At 43.7% G+C, this 23149-nt stretch overlaps 1 protein-coding gene across 2 annotated transcripts in view; it reads right to left on the bottom strand.

Moving 5' to 3' along the window:
* The window catches only part of MAGI3 (membrane associated guanylate kinase, WW and PDZ domain containing 3), a 61690-nt gene that overhangs the window by 5776 nt on the left and 32765 nt on the right, over positions 1-23149 (bottom strand). For both annotated transcript variants that reach the window (XM_082296062.1, XM_082296061.1), the window contains exons 4-19: positions 21579-21788; positions 20131-20305; positions 19244-19323; positions 17791-17848; positions 16640-16734; positions 15841-16029; positions 13857-14456; positions 12815-12846; positions 10888-11041; positions 10298-10389; positions 8400-8592; positions 7509-7694; positions 5576-5761; positions 2028-2121; positions 1818-1938; positions 1113-1256 (exon numbers count right to left, since the gene is read on the bottom strand). In XM_082296062.1, coding sequence (XP_082152188.1) covers positions 1113-1256; positions 1818-1938; positions 2028-2121; positions 5576-5761; positions 7509-7694; positions 8400-8592; positions 10298-10389; positions 10888-11041; positions 12815-12846; positions 13857-14456; positions 15841-16029; positions 16640-16734; positions 17791-17848; positions 19244-19323; positions 20131-20305; positions 21579-21788 — 2609 coding nt within the window. The remainder of the gene's footprint in view (positions 1-1112; positions 1257-1817; positions 1939-2027; positions 2122-5575; positions 5762-7508; positions 7695-8399; positions 8593-10297; positions 10390-10887; positions 11042-12814; positions 12847-13856; positions 14457-15840; positions 16030-16639; positions 16735-17790; positions 17849-19243; positions 19324-20130; positions 20306-21578; positions 21789-23149) is intronic.

Here is a 23149-nt window from a genome sequence, read left to right as displayed (position 1 = left end):
GTTGTCCAAATGCTCTTTGAGCTCTGGCAGCCTTGCGGTTGTGACCATCCCCTGGGTAGCCTGTTCCACCGCCTGACCACCCTCAGGGGGAAGACCCTCTTCCCAGTATCCAACCTAAACCTCCCCCGACACAGCTCCAGCCGTTCCCCCAGGGCCTGTCACTGGTCCTGCCCCTCGGGAGGAAGCTGCGGACCCTGGTGAGGTCTGACCTCCGGCTCCTCTTCTCTGGGCTGAACAATTTTTTGGTTGCTTTGCCCAAAAAGCAAAGCCCTGGAGCTCAGTGTGATGCCACTTGAAGGAGGATTGTGAGAAAAAATAGCAGCACTGAATGCTACACTCGTGTTGTCTCTCAAGTATGTGGGGAAAAAACGCTAATTACCACAAAGAACAGGATAAGAGAAGTTATGAATACTAGGAATTCCACATCCAATTAAGCCTCACAGCAAGTATCTGTGCCAGCCCCATTCTGCAAATACAGTACAAAGAGAGGCGGAGCCATGTGCCAGCAGCAGGGAAGCACAAGGACTGCAAGGGATGGCATCTGATGGGCGCCCGGCTCAGCTCCATGCTCCAGCCTCTGAAAATCCAGTTCTGGGCAGTAGCCACGGAGTCTCACCTGCCATCGTTCCTTCTGTTGCACTCATGCTTTTACTACAATATCTGAGAGTGAATTCCTTACACAAATATAAGAATTAACATAATATTTGGAAAAAAATCAGGTTTATACCTCCAGAGATGGCACGGAACAGCAGCAGCACAATGTACACACAAGCGTTCCTTAAAAATTAACTGACTTGGACAGTGGTTCTCCTCCCAGCTCTTTGTTCCACTGTGCAATCTCTTGTTGGGGGTCCTAAAATACCCCCGAGTAGCTGCCGTTCACACCCAGAGATGCTACTGTAACCCCAGCAAGGCGGACAATTCCTTTGGGATGGCCAGAGCTGTTCATGGATCTCTCATCCAAAAGCCCATGGCCACAGGGGACAGCTGGAAGAAGGGCAGAGGCCCAGGGTTCTGGGACCCCGTGCTTGTGAAAATCCAAGTTTGTTGCCACTCTAAGTAAATTAATGTATCAAGTGCATCAACAAATTGATTAGAGAAGCCAAACTCACATGGACTCTCCCATCCTTGACTGCCGGCCCATCCTCAGCCAGACGGAGGATGAATAAGCCCATGTTGTATTCCTTTCCTCCTCGGAGGCTGAATCCAAACCCTCGAGGGCCCCTTTCCAACTCCACTGGGAAACAGCCAGGATTCTGTGCAGGAAGTCAGAGGGGGAAAAAGAAAAAAAAAGAAGAGAAAAAGAAAAAAAAGAAGAGAAGGGAAAAAAAAAAAAAGAAAAAAAGCAATGAGGACCTGTAGGCAAATTTAACCTTCTGTTTTTCTAAAAAACATTTCAATATTTCTGTACTTTGAGTGCTTAAGCTGCATTCATCCCAGCTCTGGGGTGTCTCAGGGTAACGGTCTTAATCTAAGCCTAAACATTCAGAACATCTTTCCTTCTAAGTCTGAGATAGGCACAAAATTCTTGAAGAAACTTTGCCAAAGGGTCTGTAGTAGCTCCATTACAAGCATATTCTGTTTCTTTCATAACTATGAGTGTTCAACTACCCTAAGGAGATAATCACATTTAAAACATGAGCAAAAACATTCTGTGAGACCCTTCAGGTACGTTTTTATACGCAACTCTTCCACCCGTATCCGACAGAGAAATGTTTTAACGTTCTGCTTTTGAGAACTCTGTGGCAATGCCACTAGAGTGCCTTGATGGATGAGTATTCCCCGTGTCTTCACGCCCTCTGGATGGATTTTTGTACCTGGGAATAACGGCTGCCAACACCTGAAGCAGCATCCAGCTGTGCCATGTGCTTGTGCTCGGGCCAGGACAGCCGGTAACTACTAGAAACTTCTTTTCCAGCTTCACCTTCCATAGCTCCCCTACGGAAGGGTGAAAGGACGTGGATGTTACCTTTGCATTAATCCCTCCGGCCAAGCTTTTCCCACCATTCCCAGCCTCTTTTCCCAACCTGTCGGGGTTGATCGGTGCCAATCCCAGTGGTCGGTGCTGTGGAGCTGGGCTCTGCCTGGCCGAGTTTGTTCCGGACGGAGGACCGCGTTGCTCTAAAATTCAAACAAAATCAACAGTCACGACTTCCCAAATCCACAGCCAGGACAGTGCTGGGGCTACTGCTCCCAAGGAACCGCAGCCGCGACACCTCGGGCTGGGCTGAGCCGAGCTCACGTGGGCATGACAGAAAGAGGATTTTCCAAGCCAGGAACACAAGTACAACAGCTCATTAGTCCCACAGAATAAATTCCTAGGAATTTTATTATTTATTTTTGTTTTTTACTCTGCTTCTCCTCAGGAAAAACCAACACACTTGTATGGATCCTGACATGAACAGAAGGGTTTTAGACTGTTTGCAACTTGATAAACACCAGAGGGGATCAGGGCTGATCAGGTCCACGAAATTGGTTCAGATATCCAATATCATAAAATTTTGTAAGAGATGAAGAACAATGTCCATTTGAGAAATATCCTGCTGTAAAAGTAAGGGAATGAGGATCTGCAGGGGCAATGGGGATTTGGAGGTGACGGCCCCATCAAATAGAGGGAAATTGCCAACTCACTTAAGGCACAGCAGAGTTTTCCACTGCCCAGTTCCAGGAAAGGTGAGGGACTGGTCCCACAGGCACACTGGGGGGAGGAGTTCACTGGCAGGCAATCAAGAGGAATTTTAAAGTGTTTTGCCTTCTCCCAAAAGCTAAGTAAAAAATAAGATTTTAATAAAACCATTTAAAATAACTTCCTATTATTTTCCCCTCCACGGAAAATACTGTTAGTGTGCGCTTTACAATAAATCCAGTGCATTTCTGGAAAAAACCCCATGTTTCAGGATACAAAATGACACTGTCACTTAAGAATAAAAAACCAAGTCTACGCAAAAAGCTGTCTCTTAGCTAGAGCCCGAATGGCAAGTAGTGGCCCAAGATGGACTTCTGTGCTGAAGTATAAACTAATAACTCCTTTTCCCTGAAAGGGTTAAAAAACCATCATTCCCAGCACCAAAACTAGAGATGTTCCAGCCCCATTAGGTGCAGCCACACTACTGCATTTCCTAATTAAGAACACACAAATTCCACTAAAATACAAGAAGTGCTCAAGAGTGTTAGGGGAAGAGAAACTGAAAGCGTATTACACCAAATTTCTCAGGTATGCGAGACCTCCCGGGCCCTCCACAGAACTGCTTGGTGCTGTTCCCATGACATGCCTTAAAGAGGTTTTTCTCTAGAGATAAAATGTCAACTTTTACTCCTGGTTTATCTTCAGATTTTTAATTTAGAAGCATAGGCAAGAAAAACGCCATCTGTTTGTACAAATCCTGCAGCCCTCTCTGCAGCCTCCTCTCTTGTGTTCCCAGCTAATGCATGACAAAAGCTGACAGGCTCCTGCTTTTGTGAAAAATGTTAAAGAATCTCTTCTGGCACATGAAGGGAATTCATTTATTACCATGAAAAGCAAAGATCACAGGTCTGTGAAAGCTCGGAGGGAGGGAAGGGGACCAGGCAGAGGTTTTGTTGCCAGTCTCAGAGGACAAAGCTAGGGAACAGCAAACTCTATCAGGGTTTGTGCTTTGTGAGGCTCAACAGCTTCCAGCAAAAAGGGCATTTTGTGGTTTTGGAGCTGTACCCTGGATTTTCCTGGGTGTGAACCAGCCCTGTGAGGCTCAGCTCTCTCCCGGAGTGCCTGAAGCCCGGGCTCGCCCACATCCATGCTGGACTCCCCCACTACACAGGGTTCTACACTGTGAGCTAAACTCTGTTTTTTCATCTACATCAAGGGGAATTTTAAAGTGGAGATATATTCCCACTCCAGTGGAACCGGTTCTGCTTCTTTCTCCTTCATTGTCACATAATTCTTTACATGTGAAACACACCAACTCCACTCCTCTGAGCCGCAGATTTTTTCTGACTGATCTCCACTCTGGTTTTACCACCTGTTGTTGAGGGGTTTTTTCCTCTCTTTGTTGAGTCTCCCCAGGTTCTGGTTTTATCTCTGTATTTTGGCTGCAAATCTGTAATTGAGGCAGTGGGAAAGGTTTTTACATAGAGTCCGTGTAAGGTCACACATAAATAATGGGTGGAAATATGATATTCAGAAAACTTATTCTGAAAACAAGTGGAAGGTGTTTCTGCCCATGGCAGGGAGTGGAATGAAATGGGCTTTCAGGTCCTTCCAACCCAAACCAGTTTGGGATTCGATGACTAAAACCTGCAGAGAAAACAGATCTAATTCAACCAACTCAAATGTCGGTTGTTTTATAAACATCACCCATGGCAACTGCTCTGAAGTGTGTTCCTTCAAACTGGAATGAATCGGGTTTGATAAAAGTAAAAATCTTAGTAGAAAAAGAACAACTTATAGAGGTCTCTCTAAGCATTAACAAAAAGGAACATTAAGTCTTTGAAATTCTGTGTTACAGGCTGAGATGGCATGTTAAATATTTGCAATGAATGTGAAATCAGAGAATCATCTTCTGGCTTTATTCGCAGCCTGGCTCTACGTATTTCTTATTTTAAAGGTGAAGAAAGCCAACTTTCTGACAAAATAATGATAGGGAGTTTAATTAAACCCATAAGCAGCATTCAAGAAAAATGCTGGGCTGGAAAACAGCATTTCTCTCCAAATTATTGGATTTTATGTATTTACATTTTTGCTTAGAAACAATACCACAGTGTTATATGGGAGCTGTCATTAAGTCACAGTCTCTGAAGATGGGGCTTTGCACTCCCTAGGACTCACTTTGCTGCTCAGGTGACATAGCAGGTTTTGCAGGTGCCAGATCTGCAGGAAAACCCTGTCAAGGTTTTTTTCCCATGTGGTGGAATGTGACCCTTTTCCAAAGGGGAGCTTTGGCACACAGAACCACAGCATGTTTCTGCTGCAAGGATGCAGCATTAGGGAATTTGCATGTTTTAACACGGGAAAAAGGAAAAACTGAGGGTTTACACTGAGAGATTTGAAAAGCAGGAGTCCCTGTGGCCTTAGAGCAGGGACAGAGCATCCTGGCAGCACCAGCTTCATTGGGAACAGAGCTCTGGCAGCACCTGCAGCAGCAGGAGCTGGGCCCTGAGCGGGGTGAGATTTTCTCACTAAGCATCATCCTGTGGCTGCTGCAGCCCCCTGAGGGGGGGTCATTTCTCCTTGGCTGGAGAATACAAGGTCTGGACAGGACGTTTCTATGTCAGCAGCACGTTTCTCTCTCTCACACAATGGGAATTTCTCTCACTCTTCATTGCGTTGTTAATACTTCTAGCTTCTTTTTGGGTACAACCACCTTGGCAGCTCCCTCTCTCTGTCCCACCTGCCTCCAGCTCTTCCAGAGCAAACACATGAGCTTCCAACTTACTCAACTTCTAGGACCTGATGATCCCCGTGGGTCCCACTCAACTCAGTATATTCTAAGATTCACTCTCCTTAATTTTCAAACATCTTCAAATACTCCATTTAAGCCAATAAACTTCAGCAGTGATAAATACTCGACTTTTGATAGCGTGGTGGCACCTTCCTTACCTTCCTCAGCGACCACCGTGAGAGTCACCACATTGCCTGCATCCTTGATGAGCTGCACGATGCTGTCATGGGAGAGCTCCACGATGGACTGGCTGTTCACCGCTGAGATTCGATCGCCCACCTTCAGCTTCCCACACTGGTCAGCCGGGCTCCCCTCGATAACCCGCCCGATCTTGTGAGGAATCACTAGGAAACAAGAACAGGCGCAGCAACACCGTAAGTATTCACGGAATTATGGAATATACTGAGTGGAAAGGGATCCACAAGGATCAAAGTCTAGCTCCTGGCCCTGCACAGGGCAACCTCAAGAATCCTACCATGTGCACATCAGATAAGCATCACATAGACCCAGAACTGCTGGTCACAGAATCACAAAATATGTTGAGCTGGGGGGACCCACACAGATCATCAACTCCTGGCACTGCAGAGGACATCCCAAAATCCGAACAAATCCCACCCTGTGCCTGAAGGGCATTGTCCAAACACTCCTTGAGCACTGGCAGCCTTGGACCTCTGACCGCTTTCCTGAGGAGCCTGTTCAGTGCCCCACCACCCTCTGGGGTAAGAACCTTTTCCTAATACTCAACCTAACCCTCCCCTGGTACAGCTCCAGCCATTCTCTTGGGTCCTGTCACCGGTCATTACAGAGCAGAGATCAGTGTTCGTCCCTCCTCTCCTGCTCCAAAGGGTGGCACTGCTACTATGGGACAAACCTGCAAATAATGAGGAATGCTTCACTGTGAGCGAATGGAGGTGCCAACCCAACAGCACGGCCTTGTCACATACAGGGTGTTGTGTCTGAAGGAAAACATGGGAAGGAAACGGGTCACATCTGCAAAGGAATGAGCGAGAACGTGTGGCCCTGGGGTGCTCCGGAGCAGTTGGGTTTGCAATATATAATGTAGTTTTCTGTTTCATGCATCAACCCTGAAGGACAACGTGGGCTCAGAGAGAGTTATGGCCATCCAGTGCAAGGCAGAGATTCAGATGCACAGGCAAACTCTTCCTACTTGCAAACAAAAAATAACCCTTAAACACACTCAAAAAAGATATCAAACTTCTCCTGCCGGGGACTGACTCAGTCAGATGAGGACCTGAGCAGGGACCCTGTACATGGCCAGCAAGGTGCTACATCAGCTCTGCACAGACTTGACCCCTTTTCCTGGTCTCTGAGATGAACATGCACTTGTAATAGTTGTCACAAATTTCTTCCAGCTCTTCTGGCTTGGTTCCCTCAGTTCATCCCAGACTGACACCGTGCCCTGCACAGACTCCTCCAGAAACCAAAGCTATGGGGCCGGAACAGAAAGAATGGAGAAAAGAAGAAATTTTATGCAAAGTAGAAGGAAAAAAGACCAATTTCAGTTCCTTTCCCAGAGATGAATGCAGAGGCAGAACTAGAGACAACTACGCCTGAGCCGTGTCTGTATCTCACAACTGCAATACTGGACCAGGCTACTTTTTCACTTTGATGATCTTTCTAGACAAACACACTTAATGATGATAACAACTTCATTGCTTTCCACCAAATACTGTAGACTCTACTTCCCAAAATAAGAAATTTTACCTGATTAGGTAATATAAAGCCATTATTGTAGTTGAAACTACGCTTCCATTAAAATGCCAATGAATTAATGCATTGTCATCACGGCCTGACAAATATCTACATGCCCAATGCTGCCCTGTGACAAGTGCACATTCCTGGGTATGGGTAGTGTGGGATACACATTCCCTGTTCCCCACTTATGTCACAGCTGGGTGAAAAAGAGCATGAATATGAAGCAAGACAGACCAAGACTCAGCTGGCTGGGCTGTGCCAGTGTGAGTGAAAGGTGACTATGAGGGAAACACAGGCACTGCACAGGAAGAGATATCCCTGGAGAAGCCCCAGCGAGGCCTGGCAGGGGTAGAGCCACCAGGACATGGCACTTACCCCCAGGAGGAGGTTTGTTCTTGGAGGTGAGGATGACAAAGCCAAATCCTTCGTTCTCCTTCCGCTGCAGACGGACGTCGTAGACATCCGGGCACGGTTGGTTGGCAAAGTCCGCACGGTTCAGCCGGGGAGAGCCGTTCTGTGCCAGGACAGGCTGTGGCTCCTCCTCCTCCGCCTGCTTTTCCCCTTGCAGGGAATGGACAAACAACAAATAAGGAACAAATCATACCAAGCAATTTCAGCACAACCATGAAGCTCGGTTGTCAGTGCCAGCGTGAGGTGGCAACAGCAGTTGCTAATCAGAGCAGGGGACCCTTGCCAGCTCTAAATCCCATCCCAGCTTTGTCATCCATGGAGCCATGGATGAATCTTCTCTAAATGGTTGATCTGGACACTCATCTAAAACTGCAGCATCTCAAAACGCTGCCCTGAAACAGCTCTTGTTTGAATACAGTTAATCTTCCTACACACTGAGGCCAAAAAAGTTGAGAATACAGTAAGTGGAAGGTGCCCCTGCCGATGGCAGGGCATGGAACAAAATGAGCTTTAAGGTCCCTTCCAACCCAAACCGTTCTGGGATGTAGAGAAAACAGACTGCGTTATTACGCAATTTCCACAGCACTAATGGCTGTTCTAACTACTATGTGCAAAAAGGTTTAAAGAAATCACCCCCGCATCGTAATTTTCAGAGCCTTACGTGTGTGAGCAGTCCAAGTTAGCGCGCAACACAGCCCAAGCTTATTAAATTCTGCTTTTCTCCATTTAAGAGTTATAGCTGACCCTCCTCAATCTTGGGCTGCTCAGCCCCAGTGCAGTAATTAGGTTCCAGAGCAGCTTCAGTGGATTTGACTACAAGCCCTAAGTGTTCTTTCTGGGCAAGCAGACACCTACCACTGAAGAAGATCTTCCTTCGGACAGTGAGCAGCACCTGCCCATTGCGTGCGGCACTGGTCATTAAATCCAGAACTTGCTTGTGTGACTTCCCTTTCACAGGGACTCCATCGATGCACATCAGCTCATCCGCTGCACGCAGCCTCCCATCCTTTTCTGCTGCTCCCAATGGGATTATGGCTCCGATATAAATCTGTGAGCAGAGTCCAGGGGTTTGAACGGGAACATGGATTCATCAGAACACACAGTGGAAGGAATCCAGGTAACTCTGATAACTGTGCAAATGAGGTCTTTTGGGAAGATTCTTTTAAGATTATCTCACTGTTCAGCTCTAGCAGAAACGCAGCCAGCAACTGTACTCTGCACAAGCTGACCTGGTGGACACAATCTGCATGTCTCAAAGCATTCAGTAAATACCTCAAAAATCTTTAATCCGTATTTTTGTCAGTTCTGCTCTCTTGAGCATGTTTGTCAGTTTATTACAAAGCTCAGCTTTTGAAATGAGCACACACCGTGTACTTATTATATATATGATTTCCCAGACATTAATGACACAAAATCCTCTGTCATTCAATCTACTTTATTTTTTTTATCAAGACCGAGGCAGAATGATTGGGGAAGAAATATAAGTTTTTGAAAGAACTCAAATTTATTTCTGAAAAGTTGCTTATAGACAGTTCCACACTTCCAAGTTGCTTTGGTGTTCAGCTTTTGGTGATTAGATAACGAATTCAAACATCATCAGTTCTGCCTACCCCCACCTCAAAAAGTGCTACTAAACAGAATACAGATAAGAACACCACACTCTTTCATATGCTAGAATCACTTTCAGATTCAATGGAAGATTAAAGATAACTACAGCAAGTACTGTTGGAGGTTAGGCAATGGTGGGCAGCTCATCAGTACACAGCAATCAAGACATCAGCTCCACACTTCCTAACACCTATGGCTGTTACGGAAACCAAACACCACAAATGCTATAAAGTGCAACAGAAGTAACATTCCCTGGATTTGCTCTTTACTTTAAATGTGTGTTAGTGAGGGTAGAAGAAAAAAAAGAAAGGCTAGCACTGGATCACAGCTGGGAATGGAAAAACTGAATTCCTTCACTGTAATCAGAAAACAATCTACGCAGATCTATTCCAAAATTTTTTTCTCTCTGCTTAACAGCCTTAAGAAAGGTCCCTGATACACAGTACAAGTCTTAGTGCTTCTTCCCAGAGAGAAATTTATGCATGTTTGAAAATAGAGGGGAGTCTCCTAAAACCTGCCCTTGGAGAAGAGACTATCCAGGGGTGTCTGCGCTGGCATCTGCCCAGCCGCCTCCAACTCAATGCATGCCTAAAAATCCAGTGGGAGAAGCAGGGAATAAAGGGGTGTGACACCATCTCAAACCTGGTTTCGCTGGGCTGCAAGAAAAGGAGCAGCCTAATGAAATTTTGACAGGAGGAGCAACCGCTTCCTACCACTCAGCTGCTTCCCAGGATGCGCCGCTGTGCACAGCACACCAATCACTGAATCCAGGCACATCCTGTGCCAAGGCCACCACTGGGACTAGGTGGCAATGGGCAAAGGCTGGGCATCAGCACGGCCCTTCCGAGGGCTCCGAGACACAGCAACTGCTGTAGAAACACGACCAGTGTCCTCAGCCTGACAAAAAACTGTGGCCAAGGATGGGCTCGGTAGCGGGAAGGGCGCAGAACCTTGGAGACTGGAGTCCACAAAGGGGAAAAAATAAAGGTGATCTGGACCAATTCGTGATCTCTGAAAGGCAGGTAGTGATTTGATCAATTTTGCCGTCACTGAACTGCCTGGATGGGATGATGGGAAATGAGGATGACAGAGCAGGATCATTCCAACAGCAAGACTATGAGATAACTGTGAGTAGTTTCACTTACAGGCTGATCTGGTCCGTCCCCTCCAAGCACCCGGAAACCAAAGCCTGACTCTTGTTTTCTCAGGAAAACATCTAAATCTCTTGTGTTTGGAGCTAAGAAAAAAAACAGTATTTCAAAACATGTAAGGAGCTATCTTCGATTATTGAAGGATTATGCTTTGGTGGTACACTCTTGAGTCTTCTAGTGACAGAACACAGTAACCAGAAATACACAGATATTCTCTTTCCAAAATGGTATCATTAATTTTCAGAGCAGAAATCACAACTACATTTTTGCTCTAGACCAGGATAAAAGCCAGTCTGTGACACAACTCAGAGCTACTTTTATAAACTCTGAAATGAGCAGGGCTGCTCCAGTTTACTTCAGAATCATCCTTGAGATTATTTCTGCAATTAACTGTTTTATTGAAAATATGGTTGAAACATATTTTATTTTTTTGTTTTTCTAATTGCTGGTTGAATTATGCATTGAAATGTTTTATCCACAGCAGGTTAACAAACTTAGCAACAAAGTCTCAGTAGTTTTACTGCACGTACAATAAAAAATTCCTTCTTAATTGAGTGTTTTCAAGTTGAAGATGATGTACTTACGTTTGTCCTCATAAATTGTCTTAGACTTCAGGTAGACTTCGGAAGGGTCCAGTTTAGGAGAGTCTGGTCGCACAGCAGAGGGCGGGAAGGGCATCGGCTGTGGAATGGTATCGCTGACAGCTTCCAAACTCCCTGAACTGTCCTGCTTGTCCTTCTGAAACAGCCCATGGACACAAAATCTGTATTAAATAAAGGCATGACTACGCTTGTGGGTGAAAGACAGTGAACACCGTGCAGAAGAAAAACACAGGACTAAGGGAACAAAATTACAACTTTTCCAGTGGATGTGTCTGACCAGAGTACTGAAGTCTTCCTCATTGGTACGTGAATTTCTACTGGAGACTGGGCTTGGAAAGGGTTTGAAGTGACTGATGCTCGGAGAGAAGCAAAGCTGGGCAGATGCTGGTGCTTACCAACACATGGGATGAAGTGGGGCATAAAGGACCGATCCCATTTGGAGAAGACACCGAATCCTTGTCAGGCACCTGCAAGGCTCTGGACCACAGTCCAGCACCATGGGCACCCGCTGCTCCACAGGCACTGCCTCCTGCCCTCTGCCAAGCTGCTCCCCACAAGCACCAGAGGTGCTCCCAGCATGAGCTGTTTGCTGGAGTGATATACATACAAGACAGAAAGACACACTGAATAGTGTGAGGCATTAACAACTCACTATTTGCCTTTTCATGATCTGATAGCTGCAACACTCCTGTTCATGAGGAAATGTCACCAAACATCCTTGTGGTCTCTCATCTAAATTCCCAATCAATTATGCCCTAAAATAACTCTAAATACTTCTCCTGGGCTGAAACCCAGCCTGGAAAACTGGCACGTGGCAGTGCATGCTGAACCACAGCAGGAGCAGAACAGACACAGATCTGCCCTTTCACCGAGAGCAGAAGAAACTGCCCAGAGCCATTCAACAGTTTGACACTTCTTGTATGTTTATAAACACAAGAACTTGCCCTATTTAAGTGAATTATTTTGCCACGCTGCTTAATGCCACTGAGCATCGAGCGCTCTGTGGGCTGCTGCTCCTGCATGTATGCTGGAACAGAATGCCAGTCCCCAAGTCCAAACTATTTTTAGCACATTGCCATGGGATCCATGCTGACAGGGCCAGTGCCCTCCAACTGCAGGGATTTCTGCTCTGATTTATTCAGTATGGGCAGCTGGACGCTTGCAAGGAGCAGAATCTGAAGATCTTATTGAACACAGTCTGCTTTGAGCATGCTGAACACGTGTGCTTGTGTCATGCCACTGCTGGGATACAACTAAGGTTGCACTCAAACAGCAGGATAAAGACAGAAGGAGAAGTTACATCTATGTTCTGGTAACGGGGTTTTCCTAAATTGCCCTGATTTTTTCTGTCGAAGAAGCATTTTTAAAGAATTTTCTGTGTTCAATCAGCCTAATTTACAACAGAAACCTTCATGACAAACGTAAGCATTCATATCAGCATTATTAAATCAGAGGTTGTTTTATTAAGAGCAAGGATTCTTTACCAAGCTAATGTATATTAAAGATGCCCCGAGAGATCAAACTTCCAAGAGTAATGAGTATTGAGCTAGGAATGTACAGCTCCATGGAGACTAGCTGAAAATATGGATCCAAAGATAAGCATTTCCAGAAGGGAGCACTAACCAGTCCATTAATTCTATGTGAGGACTGAAAAGAATCAAAGGAACATAAACTTCCTCTAGAAATCCCATTTCACTTTAATAATTAGCAATGAAAAAAATAGATATTGTATTTTGTTTCCCTTTTAATGGGTACTCTGGCAGCAGCTACTTAGACAAAGAACGTATGCCTACCAAGAAGATGTGGTTTTGCTAAACCATCTTGCAGGTTATCACAGGAACTAAAATCCAGAGGAAATGAGACTACAAAGCAGGTCAGAAACCAAGATAAATACATCACTGATACTCACCCCTTTGGCAGCTTTAGTAGGTGAGGGGGGACCTGAAGAAAATAGAAAGTAATTTTAATAGCAAGTTACAAAAAGTTTCAACAACATTACAGCAATATAATCAGCTGCTCCTGGGGAGAAAATAATAGGGGCTGACTGACTCTGCTTTTAAATGGCAAAGTGACCAAAACCATCACTTTAGAGAAGATTCAATTAGAATTGAAAGCTGTACAACAATGAAAAATATCTTTTACTTTTGCTAGAAACTGGTCAACCAAGTCATCCCGCAGTTCATGGGATAAGGAGACTTATGAATTTGTCTGAAGGAATTTCACTTGCCACAAAGAAATCAGATTATTTCCTTAGCTGATTAAGGAATAGTAGCACTTATACAGAAAAAGATCTGGAGATTTTTGCAAATGCCAGTGGCTGAAGTCAGGGTTACCATAAAGCCTGAAGGGACACTGAGCAGCCATGAGCTGCTTCATAACCCATTCAGCTTCCTCTGACAGACACACCCTTATCTACCACAGTTTTTGGGGAGAAGATGCATTCTGGTCTGTGACTGAAAATCAAGGAAGAGGTATGAATATGCAAATGAAAAATCAGAATTTTTCTGCTATTCCCACTGATCAGCCCCACCTCTTTGCTAATGCTTCTTCCTGTCTTCTGCAGTCCCCTGTTCATTACAAACACGGTTACTGGAATACATTTGGAGAACCTCACAAAACTCAGTCCATCATATGCTTTGCATTATGCTGGAGACCATGTGTTTGCTTTAGCACTCCCCAGAGACTTGGAAGAGACAGTGCATAAACGTATCGCCATATAATTTTTGAGGAAAAAAACCCAAAGAAAAACCTTACTAAAACCCCAAACAAAACCCCAGCAACACGCCCTCACCCTTAACAGTCAGGAGTATAAAATGAACTTAGTACATAATGGCTCAGAGATATAATGAGCTGCTGCTTAGCTGTCAAGACCAGACATGATTTAGATATCACAATAAAAAGGGACTTTGAAAAGCTTAAAACCAACATGTCAACTGCAAATTTGTCTGTACCTCCTCTTAAGATAAGCAGGGGCACCTCTGCTCCTACTGGAAACTGCTTGAGCACCTCCACCACCTGCAAGTGGGTCAAGCTCTGCACATTCTGATGGCAAATCTCCTTGATGACATCCCCTTTCTGTAGGCCTTGGCACCACTGGCTGTCCAAAATCATCTTCACCTTCTGGCCTGTGGGACTGTCTGCAATGGCAAACCCAAAGCCTTTAGGCCCTTTGACCAGAGGGATGGTGACCAGCTCCGGCTGAGAGCCTCCTGAGGAGGCAAAGGAAACCCTCTGCTCTGCTGAATCCACGGAAGGGCCGTTCAGGCGACCGTTGACCAACATTTTCCCATTCTGGTCCAACACAACTGTTCCTGCTACTAAATCTTGGCTGGACACGGAAGTATCTCCCTTGGCCACCAGCGGGCCATTAATGACAGGTGTGGCTGTCACGATATCCACCACGGGGTCTTCACTGTCGTCAGGAAGAGGGTACCCACGACACAAAGTCATGTTCACATACTGATTGACGGGAATGAGCTGAAACATCTGGACAACATCTGCATGGGTATGGCCAAGAACACAACTTCCATTTATGTCCACGATGACGTCACCTGTTACAAAAGAAAGTTCGACAGTGTCAAAACCAGAAGCGAAACCTTCAATAAAAGTCTACCTTGAGGAAATCACAGTGCTGTCTTCAAACTAATAACTTAGTGTCTGGGATATTACCTCATAGCTAATATTGCCAAAAAGCATAAAGGATTTCCTCTTTGCATTTATTCTATTTCATCTCAGGACACAGTGTGCTAAATATATAAAGTTTAATCTGCAGCAGATTTAAAAAATTATACTGTACAGCCATGGGAGATGAAGCAGAGCACGCACACTACAGCAAGCAGATGTCTTCTACTTTAATTCATATTGCACAGCATCCTAAACCCAATGCAGAATAAATCGGATTTTTTCTGGCCCTGTGTTTATTTTAGGACTGGCTGAACTTAAGCTGGGATTGCACACACATACATGCTCCATACTCTTACGCTGCTGCCCCACGTGGCTAAGAATACATTTTCAAAATGAAGTGACGTGCGCTTCAGATCCCAAAACCTTGTTTTGTGTTTCCATGATTTTGATGTGACACTTTGCCCAGGCGGTACAATATGCCCTGCAAACTGTCCGATCCCTTTAATGCTCGGGCATCGGTAAAACAGGATCTCTTTTATTCCATGATCTACAGCCAGAATAGCTGCACATCTTTTCATTCCAACAGTTCTGCAGGATTGTTTTCATTTTTGCAGAGGTGGAAAATGAACCACATACAAACAAATTCAAACAACGCATCAGCAGCAAAACAGGAAACTGTTCCATTTCATAAGTAAATAGTATTAAATCATTCAAAGTATGAATTCTTTTACTCACCTGAAGAGTAAGAGTTTATGTTATACATAGAGAAGCATTTTGCCCTTTCTAATATGCAAACCATAAGTTATAGTAATGTTATAGGTAACTTAATTACACATGTAATAACCATGAAAAAATGTGCAAGTCTTCATGGATTGCAGGAACTCTCATCCCTCTTCTCTCCTCATTTGTCCAGCTTACACGACTTTGCTTCCTCATGTCTGCTGTGGGGTTTTTGCAGTTTTAGTAACTGGTGTCATGATTTTTGGCAGCAACAAGGCAAAACAGACCAGGATTCAAACACGCTATTTTTACTTTACATACAGAGAGGGAAACCATTCTATGAATAAACATGAAGATGAGTGTCTTTGCTAAAGCAGAAGTACTGAAACCTTCAGAAGTGCCCATAAAGTCAGTTTTTATCTAGAATGTTGCTTCTTTTCCTTTTCAGGCACTGCTCTGCACAGATCTTTCACAAATCTGAAAATATTTAATTTAGTGACGATGTGGATGGAGTCATCCAACCTCCTCTGCCTCGAGCTGTGTTTTCCCAAGTACCCCATGAAACGGAAGTTTAGGGAAATAATACTTGACCTGGAGCAATTCTCCCATCTTGTGCAGCGGGCCCATCTTTTAACACATTCTTCACCTGGAGAAACTCATCAGGCCTGTCCCCTCCGATGATCGTAAAGCCAAATCCCATGGTACTTTTTTTCAAGGATGTCCTTATAAGCGCTCCAGTAAGCTGGGATGGATCTCGAGTGAAGACAGACCTCCCTGGTCCTTTGGAATTATGGAATACAGAGACAGGAAGGCAGGAAACCAGGGTTAGTTCCGGTAAGTTTTTTGGTTTTTTTTAAGGTGTCACAAAGGTTAACGATTTGTTTATTGTTGGTCAGCCTCTGAAGCACTCTTAAGGAATAATGCAAACAGACAGGAAAGTGCTACACTCACATTCCAGCTGAATTCAGCCAACAGAAAAGTTAAGAGTGTTTTTGAACAGATTGCAACAGAGCTGTATGCAAACCTCCCACCTCGAATTCCCAGTTTTAATCCTTGAATACCAAGTTCAAAGTAGATCAAAAGCATAAAAACTCCAGGTGTGGTTTTACCTGCATCTTCCAGATGGCTCTTCTACCCCTCCATATACTCCAAAGCTGCTTATGACAACCAGCTTCAGAGTAATCAAAATGATTTAAACGCAGTCTCAGTGCCTCGGTTCAATTTTAACATGAAAAAGTCCTTCAAAAAACCCTTAAGATCTGGGAGGTAACACTGTAATGGCTAGCAAAAAGACAAGGCTGATGCCTTGATGAATTCCAGAACTGGGTTTTTGTAAAGCATACCTGCAGATAAAGATACATGTGACAAAGAACACAATATTCAGTGATACCTGATTTGGAAGGCCCAGCATCAGTCTGTCCTAGCTGTTTTTTCCTTTTGGCTTCCAATACTGGATTTTCAAACTGAGTTTTCTGGTTAATATGACTGCAGGCATACAAAAGGTAGGTCAGGATTTCAACAGAAAACATTCTGACTATTTCCCAACAAAGGCAACCCCAAAAAAATGCATCTACAAACACTAGTTTTTTTTAATCTCAGATGAATGCTCTGGAGGAATGAACAAAACACTCTCATAACCAATACTTAAAGCAGGTTCGTTCTTTCAGCAGCTTATTTACTTCGAGGCAGATAAAATTTTACTCCCTTTAATCACTAGGTAGAGTTGCAATTGTTCAGAACTGAGCAAATCTGTTTCTTCTCTTGACCCATCCACCTATAGTGTTTACAAACTCAGGCATCACCTTCTTCCTAGCAGATGCTAGAGCAGTACAGCAGAGGAGGGGAAAACGAACAAATTTGAGCATAATTCAAATACCTCGGCTCTGCAAAGTGAAAAATGTTTGCTTCTTCTCTGAAGCTACATTTTCAACTCTACCAATTTTCCTCTCCATGGTTAAAGAGAGATTTAATTTCCCCTGGCTGGAAGGAGATTCGAAAGAGCTCTTGCAGCACTTTAGTGGTTATTGACTTGGCTCTTTGGAGACAGCAATGATCTGCAAGTTATTTTTGCTCTTTTAAAGTTATCAGGTGCCACTCTGAAGTCAAGTGACTCTGTTTTTGTTAAAGTTAAGAAAAATGACATCAGCTCATTTCCATTTATAAATTATTTTGGTTGCTACTTGCTTTCCTTCCCCGAATGAAAAACACTCCACTAAGTCTTTAAGGGCACACGGTGGCTTTTCCCACATGCCAGTGCTGCCAGAAGTTTGTGCCGTGAGTTCACTGCCCCCAGGACTGTTTTTCCTGGATATATTTAATACTTTCACAGAATCCCAGAATGGTTTGGACTGGAAGGAACCTTAAAACCCATCCAGTTCCACCCCCTGCCATGAGCAGGGATACCTTCCACTAGACCAGGTTGCTCCAAGCCCTGTCCAGCCTGGCCTTTCACTGCATTACAACGTCTCCTTACTGGGTATCAGGCACTTCAGAATTTCTTGCTCAATTTATAACTATGCCAACTCAATAATTAGCACTTACTCAACGTAATATGTCCCATATTGAGGGTCTTCTATTTTTTCCCATCCATAAGGAAGTTCTGCAATCAGAAAGACCAAGTTCTCCATTACAGGGGAAAACTATCTGCAAATATCAGAGTTTTCATTAAAGAACACCTAGAAAAATATGAGGAAAAGACAGGTCCCGTTTTCTTCCCTGATGAAAGCCTGTTCCAGGGAATCTGAAGCCCCGTAACTCTTACTCTTTCTTCCACTAAATGAAATGATGAAACTTGTATTCAATGAAATCAGACCACTTTAAACATATAACAAACTTAAAGACCTGTTTGTACTGGAAGTAACATGCAAAGGCTCCTTTTTATGGCAAACTCGGCATCTGGTAAGAGGGTGCCAGCAGCTCATGACTGACTGAAGGTGATAAGCAGTTACCACAGAGGTCAGATTATTCAAGTTCATTGTTCTAGTTATCTTGACCACGGAAATATTAGAATAATGAATATAGTCAGTTAGCCAGACATTTTAAGGATAAATTTGCCCTGCAATCTTGTTTGAGGCTGTCCTAAGTTTGACAGTAACAGGAATTTCCCTAGCATATGACAGCATGTTACCAATTACCAATACCAGCATCGCTCCACGGGGTCTGACTGAAGACCCAGTGGGTCTAATAATTTAAGTATTGTTCATTTGGATATCCTGCATCTCTGTTTGAAGTGCTCTTTTTATCCTGTGGTGAGCTGCACATATGTTTAATAAGCAGCAGTACGCAGCCACTGTTCCAGCTGGCTTCATTATGGATACACGGCTGTTAGGCTGGGCAATTTTGGAGGATGACAGGTCATTCTGAGCCTGCTTCAGCGTTTGGAACATGTCAGGCATTTGCCGAAGACAGAGCTATCTGATACTCTTTTCTAGCAGACTAAATTGCCCAACTGTGCAGGAAATGGTTGCGGGAATTGCCTGCAGGCTACTGACCTGGAAGTCTTGAAGGAATTGAAAGCAGATTGTTCTCTTAGCTTCTGCATTCAAATACTATCTCACATGCAATAGTTCTCATTAGCAGTATGTATTTTGCCGTACCTTCTTTGTTATTTCTATATTCTGTTACTTGTGGACCTTCTCCTTCTGCCATATTCCATCGGTACAACAGTTTCCAGTGAGATCATCACTCACGTGCAGCTTTCTCCTTAAGAATGACACTTACTGGAACAAAACATCTCATATTCTGCTCAGGAATGCAGATAAACCTTCCATTCAGCCAGATTCTACCACTCCAGGGAAAATACACCATGGACTTTCCCAGTCTTATGTAAATTCCTACTGCCGCCAAGCAAGGGACACTCAGCACTACACTGCCAGCTCCAGAGTCACATCTACCAGGGAGAAGCTTCTACCACAGCAGTAGTGGATTGTATCCAGCTGGGATAAACTCAGACATTTATCAGTGACAGGTGACAAATGCATTCTGAACATCTCACCTCCATCTTCACAATCTTCAGGAGCTTTGGCCTTCTTACAGAGCCGGGGATCAAGCCATGTGGTTGTCTTGGTGTTGTGACTGTGGAGCAGAACATGTGCCAGTAAGAGAACTCCCTCACAGTGAAAAAATTTGCTTTAAGTACTTACTGTTGTAGGCAAACTGTACACTTCAGATAACACAACCTTTATTTGTGCCTCAGTCACATCATAAAATACTAAAAAGAAAAGGCACCAGCACACTGGAGACTCTCCGGGACACACGGGAAGTGTTAGAGGCACAGACCCTCTCCCCAGCCCCCAAAAGCTCGTATGGGAACAGCAGCTGTTTCTACCTGATAGGAAAAAAATATTTTTAGCCTCCTCATAAGCTTAACTCTCCGGAAGGTTTCTGTTTCATTTTTTCCTGAGAACTCATAAATGAGGCAGTCTTACATGTGCACACTACTTTCATTACATTCAATTACAAACATTACTACTTTCCTATCCTGGGCTTTCATCTGGCCTATTTGTATTTTGAAACATCCATTCCCAGCCAAGGAACACAAGCAGAGAAGAAAAAATAAATAAGGTCTCAAATTTCGGAGAAATTTGACATAGAGAAGGTTTCCATGTTATACTTCACTTAGCAATACCCAGCCAGCTCTGTATTTGTGAGATACAAAACTTAGAACAAACAAACTGACTTTGCAGGTGGAACCATAAGGTTTTCCGGCATGATGGCAATTGTACCGAGTGTGCAATGTTGAGGATTGCGAGTATGGAATGTAACAGTAGGAATATACTAAATTTCATAAAGAAACAGAAGCAGCAAGAGCAGAAGAGAGGTGCAAGAGCAGCTTTCCACACTCCAGCCACCAGCACTTCTCTCCTCCACAGAGTTACTCACTCGATAAAGTAGATCATGCCAGTGTCCGTGTAGGCCATTTCCCAGTTCTTGGGTAGTGGTTCCAGCGTCTCATCCCTTGACAAATAATTTCTGAAGTCCATGTTGCTGCTTGTCTGGTTGTAGCTGGGAACAGGTTTCGTCCAGTCAGGAGAATCTGAATGTTTTTCTTTGTTTTCTGCAGTTGTTCAGGGAAAGTGTTTGTCAGATGCTTATGTTGTTTCTCACAAAGAACCACCCTCTTAATCTGGCTACAAGTGGATGTCAAACACATCCCTGTATGTGATGTGCATTTTTCCATGGTTTTTTTTTCAGCTCTGAACTTTGAAAAGCTGACATGAAAACCCTGAACTCTGCTCTTCCCCTGCCAAACAGAATTAACCTTGTATTATATGTCTGAGCCTACTCTGAAAAATCAATGCTGGCAGAAGTCCGAGCTGACTACACTCTGTTGCCGTTTCTACATAGAGGTGTTTGTAATGCCATAAAACGACCCAAAAAAATCCTACTAATATTCCTCAAAGAATCAGAAGGAAATGTAGAGAAGACCCAAGCTGCCAGTAAAATAAACAACACTTTCCTATAAGCCACAACTAGAAAAAAGATCCCAAAAACTCCTGCAGGAAACTTTAAATGGAAGCCTCCACCCTTCAGAACTGAGGTTACGCTTGGCACCCTCTCTGACATGATGATGTCCATGACCTTCACCCAACCACCAGCCTGACCACTGGCCCCTCTGTGGTGTGGAAGATGACAAGATTAGGTCACGTCTGGTCAGTGTAACTCTGTCCTAAACACTAACACACAGGATCAGCTGCAAATGCAATGCGACAGCTCCTCTGCACCATCCGTTCTTCCCCCCTCGAGATGAGTAACCATGACAGCAAAAAGAAAAGGGCATCCTGCCAATCCCAGAAAGGTCTTGCTGGACACCGCGCCAGCCTCAACACACTTGGCTTTATTGCTCTCCACAAGCTCCCCCTCGGGTGGTTTTAGGTTGTGTGATAGTTCCCTTACACAAAATCATCTGAAAATTGTACAGTATGCACCAACGTTGCCCCTTAAACCAACCAATTCCCTAAAATCTCCTGTGTACAAATTCAGTAATTGCCTCAAAATTAAACAGTAACATTTACAGGGTATGAATTCTACTCTGCGAAGGGTTCTGTTACTTGAAGAATGGATAAATTTTTCCTTCCCACTCGTGTAACTGGCCCATATCCAGCACCACATGTTCTTCACTGAGCAATGCATTTTATGATGCAATTGCACATCTGGCTGGGAGAACAGCTGGTTCTTTTTAAAAGGTCATTTAAAAATTGAGTAGAAGCAGCGGCCTGAATAGAAACTGCCTTCAAACTTCACCAAAACTAAGGAAGCCCGAATGTTATTTGTATAGTCCTTATCCATTCATGCAGTACTCCAGGCAATTTCTCCCCTTGTCAACCAACCTATCCCTCCGCTGCCATTAACTGCTTCCTTTTCTTCCTCTTCCTCCTCTTCAGGGAGAGAACTTTCCATCCTTTGCATTTTGCTGACGGATGTGGTTCTTTTCCTCTGCGATTCAGTATCAAAATCATTGTCAAAAAGAACTTGATCCACCGGATCAGGCTGAAAGGGGCTGGGCTCTGCTGGAGGCTTCGGAGTACCATAAAAATTACCTGAAAATGAGACAGAAATCAGGATCACTGAAACACTGATACTGCTGAATGCACTGGCAGTGGCTGTAATCATTTTACTGCACACGCAAACATGCTTTGGTGAAAATTTAAAGCCTCAAAGAAGACATCAGCACTACCAAATCCCAATCAACAGTCAAAGTGTACTTATTCATACACTGACTTCTTGTCAATGAAGCACGAGTTGTCAGAAAACAAGAGGTTAACTCAAAGCTTTTATCCTGCCTTAAGTTTTCTAAAAAAAAAGATGGATTTGTTACTTTGCCTGGAATCCACCCATACTCCATAAAGAGACTTAGGGAGTAATCTGAGAGGAGCAAAAGAGTGAAAATCAATTATTCTTACTCTATATCCTAATTAACAGAGCAACAGAAATATTGAAGTCAAAAAGCAAATTAAGTTTGTGCAGTAACAAAGTATTTATTTCCACAAAGCCAGTTAACAAGTAATTGATTTTTAACATTTGCAATTTTCTACTGACAATACACTTGCAAAACAAAGATATTAATACGGCTTCATCTAAAAATTATTTTTACATCAGAAGAAGGAACAGATTTTTCCTTCAGTATTTTAATCTAAAGCACAAAGGAATCATCTGCTGCTTTCTGCAAAAGAATTTCAGCAACTGACCTCTCTTCTGACTGCTCATATGATTTTTATTAGGGAATTGAGCACAAAAAGCAAGGAAGCTTCCCAGAATTCCTACTGGGGTAACTTTTGGTGCCTGGATATGGTTTTGACCATGTAAATAAAGTAAGAAAGAAAACCCTTCTGCAAATATCAAGGAAGGGCAAGGCTCAGAGAGGGGACAGCCAGATAAAGTGCAGCTAAGGATTAAAAAAAAAAGTACTAGTTTAGCCTAAATTTACTTAGGAGATTTCCTCAGGCGGGACGATATTAACACATAGCGTGGGATACAGAAAACAAGAGGCACAGAGCCTTTCAAAGGACTGTCTACTTTTGACATCTTCTTTTCTTTTTTCACTACCTTCATTACAATGTTTTTCTTCACCACACTTAACAAACCCAACTTTGCTACAGATTTGGACAATCTGGTCTAGAGCTGTTCAATCTTCCATTGAAAAATGCTTTTGTTTCCCTGCTGGGTCAGACTTTCTCTCGCCTTCTGTCCTTTTAAAGCACACCTGGGAGGAGAACATGGCTCCGTTCTCTGAGGTTTACACAAAATTGACTAAATTCTCTTAAATTTGTACCAGGCACAGACAAACCTTTTCAGAATGCTTCCCAAAAATGCAACAGTGAAAATAATCAGGTAGGATTAAGAATGGTTGAAATGACAATCTGTGGTTTATCAGAGCGCTTTAAAACAAGATCGCTCCTCC

Source organism: Coloeus monedula (assembly GCF_965178545.1).
Source record: "Coloeus monedula genome assembly, chromosome: 23".
Taxonomy (NCBI): domain Eukaryota; kingdom Metazoa; phylum Chordata; class Aves; order Passeriformes; family Corvidae; genus Coloeus; species Coloeus monedula.
The sequence above is the reverse complement of the archived record's forward strand: the minus strand, read 5'-3'. Positions and strand labels throughout refer to the sequence as shown.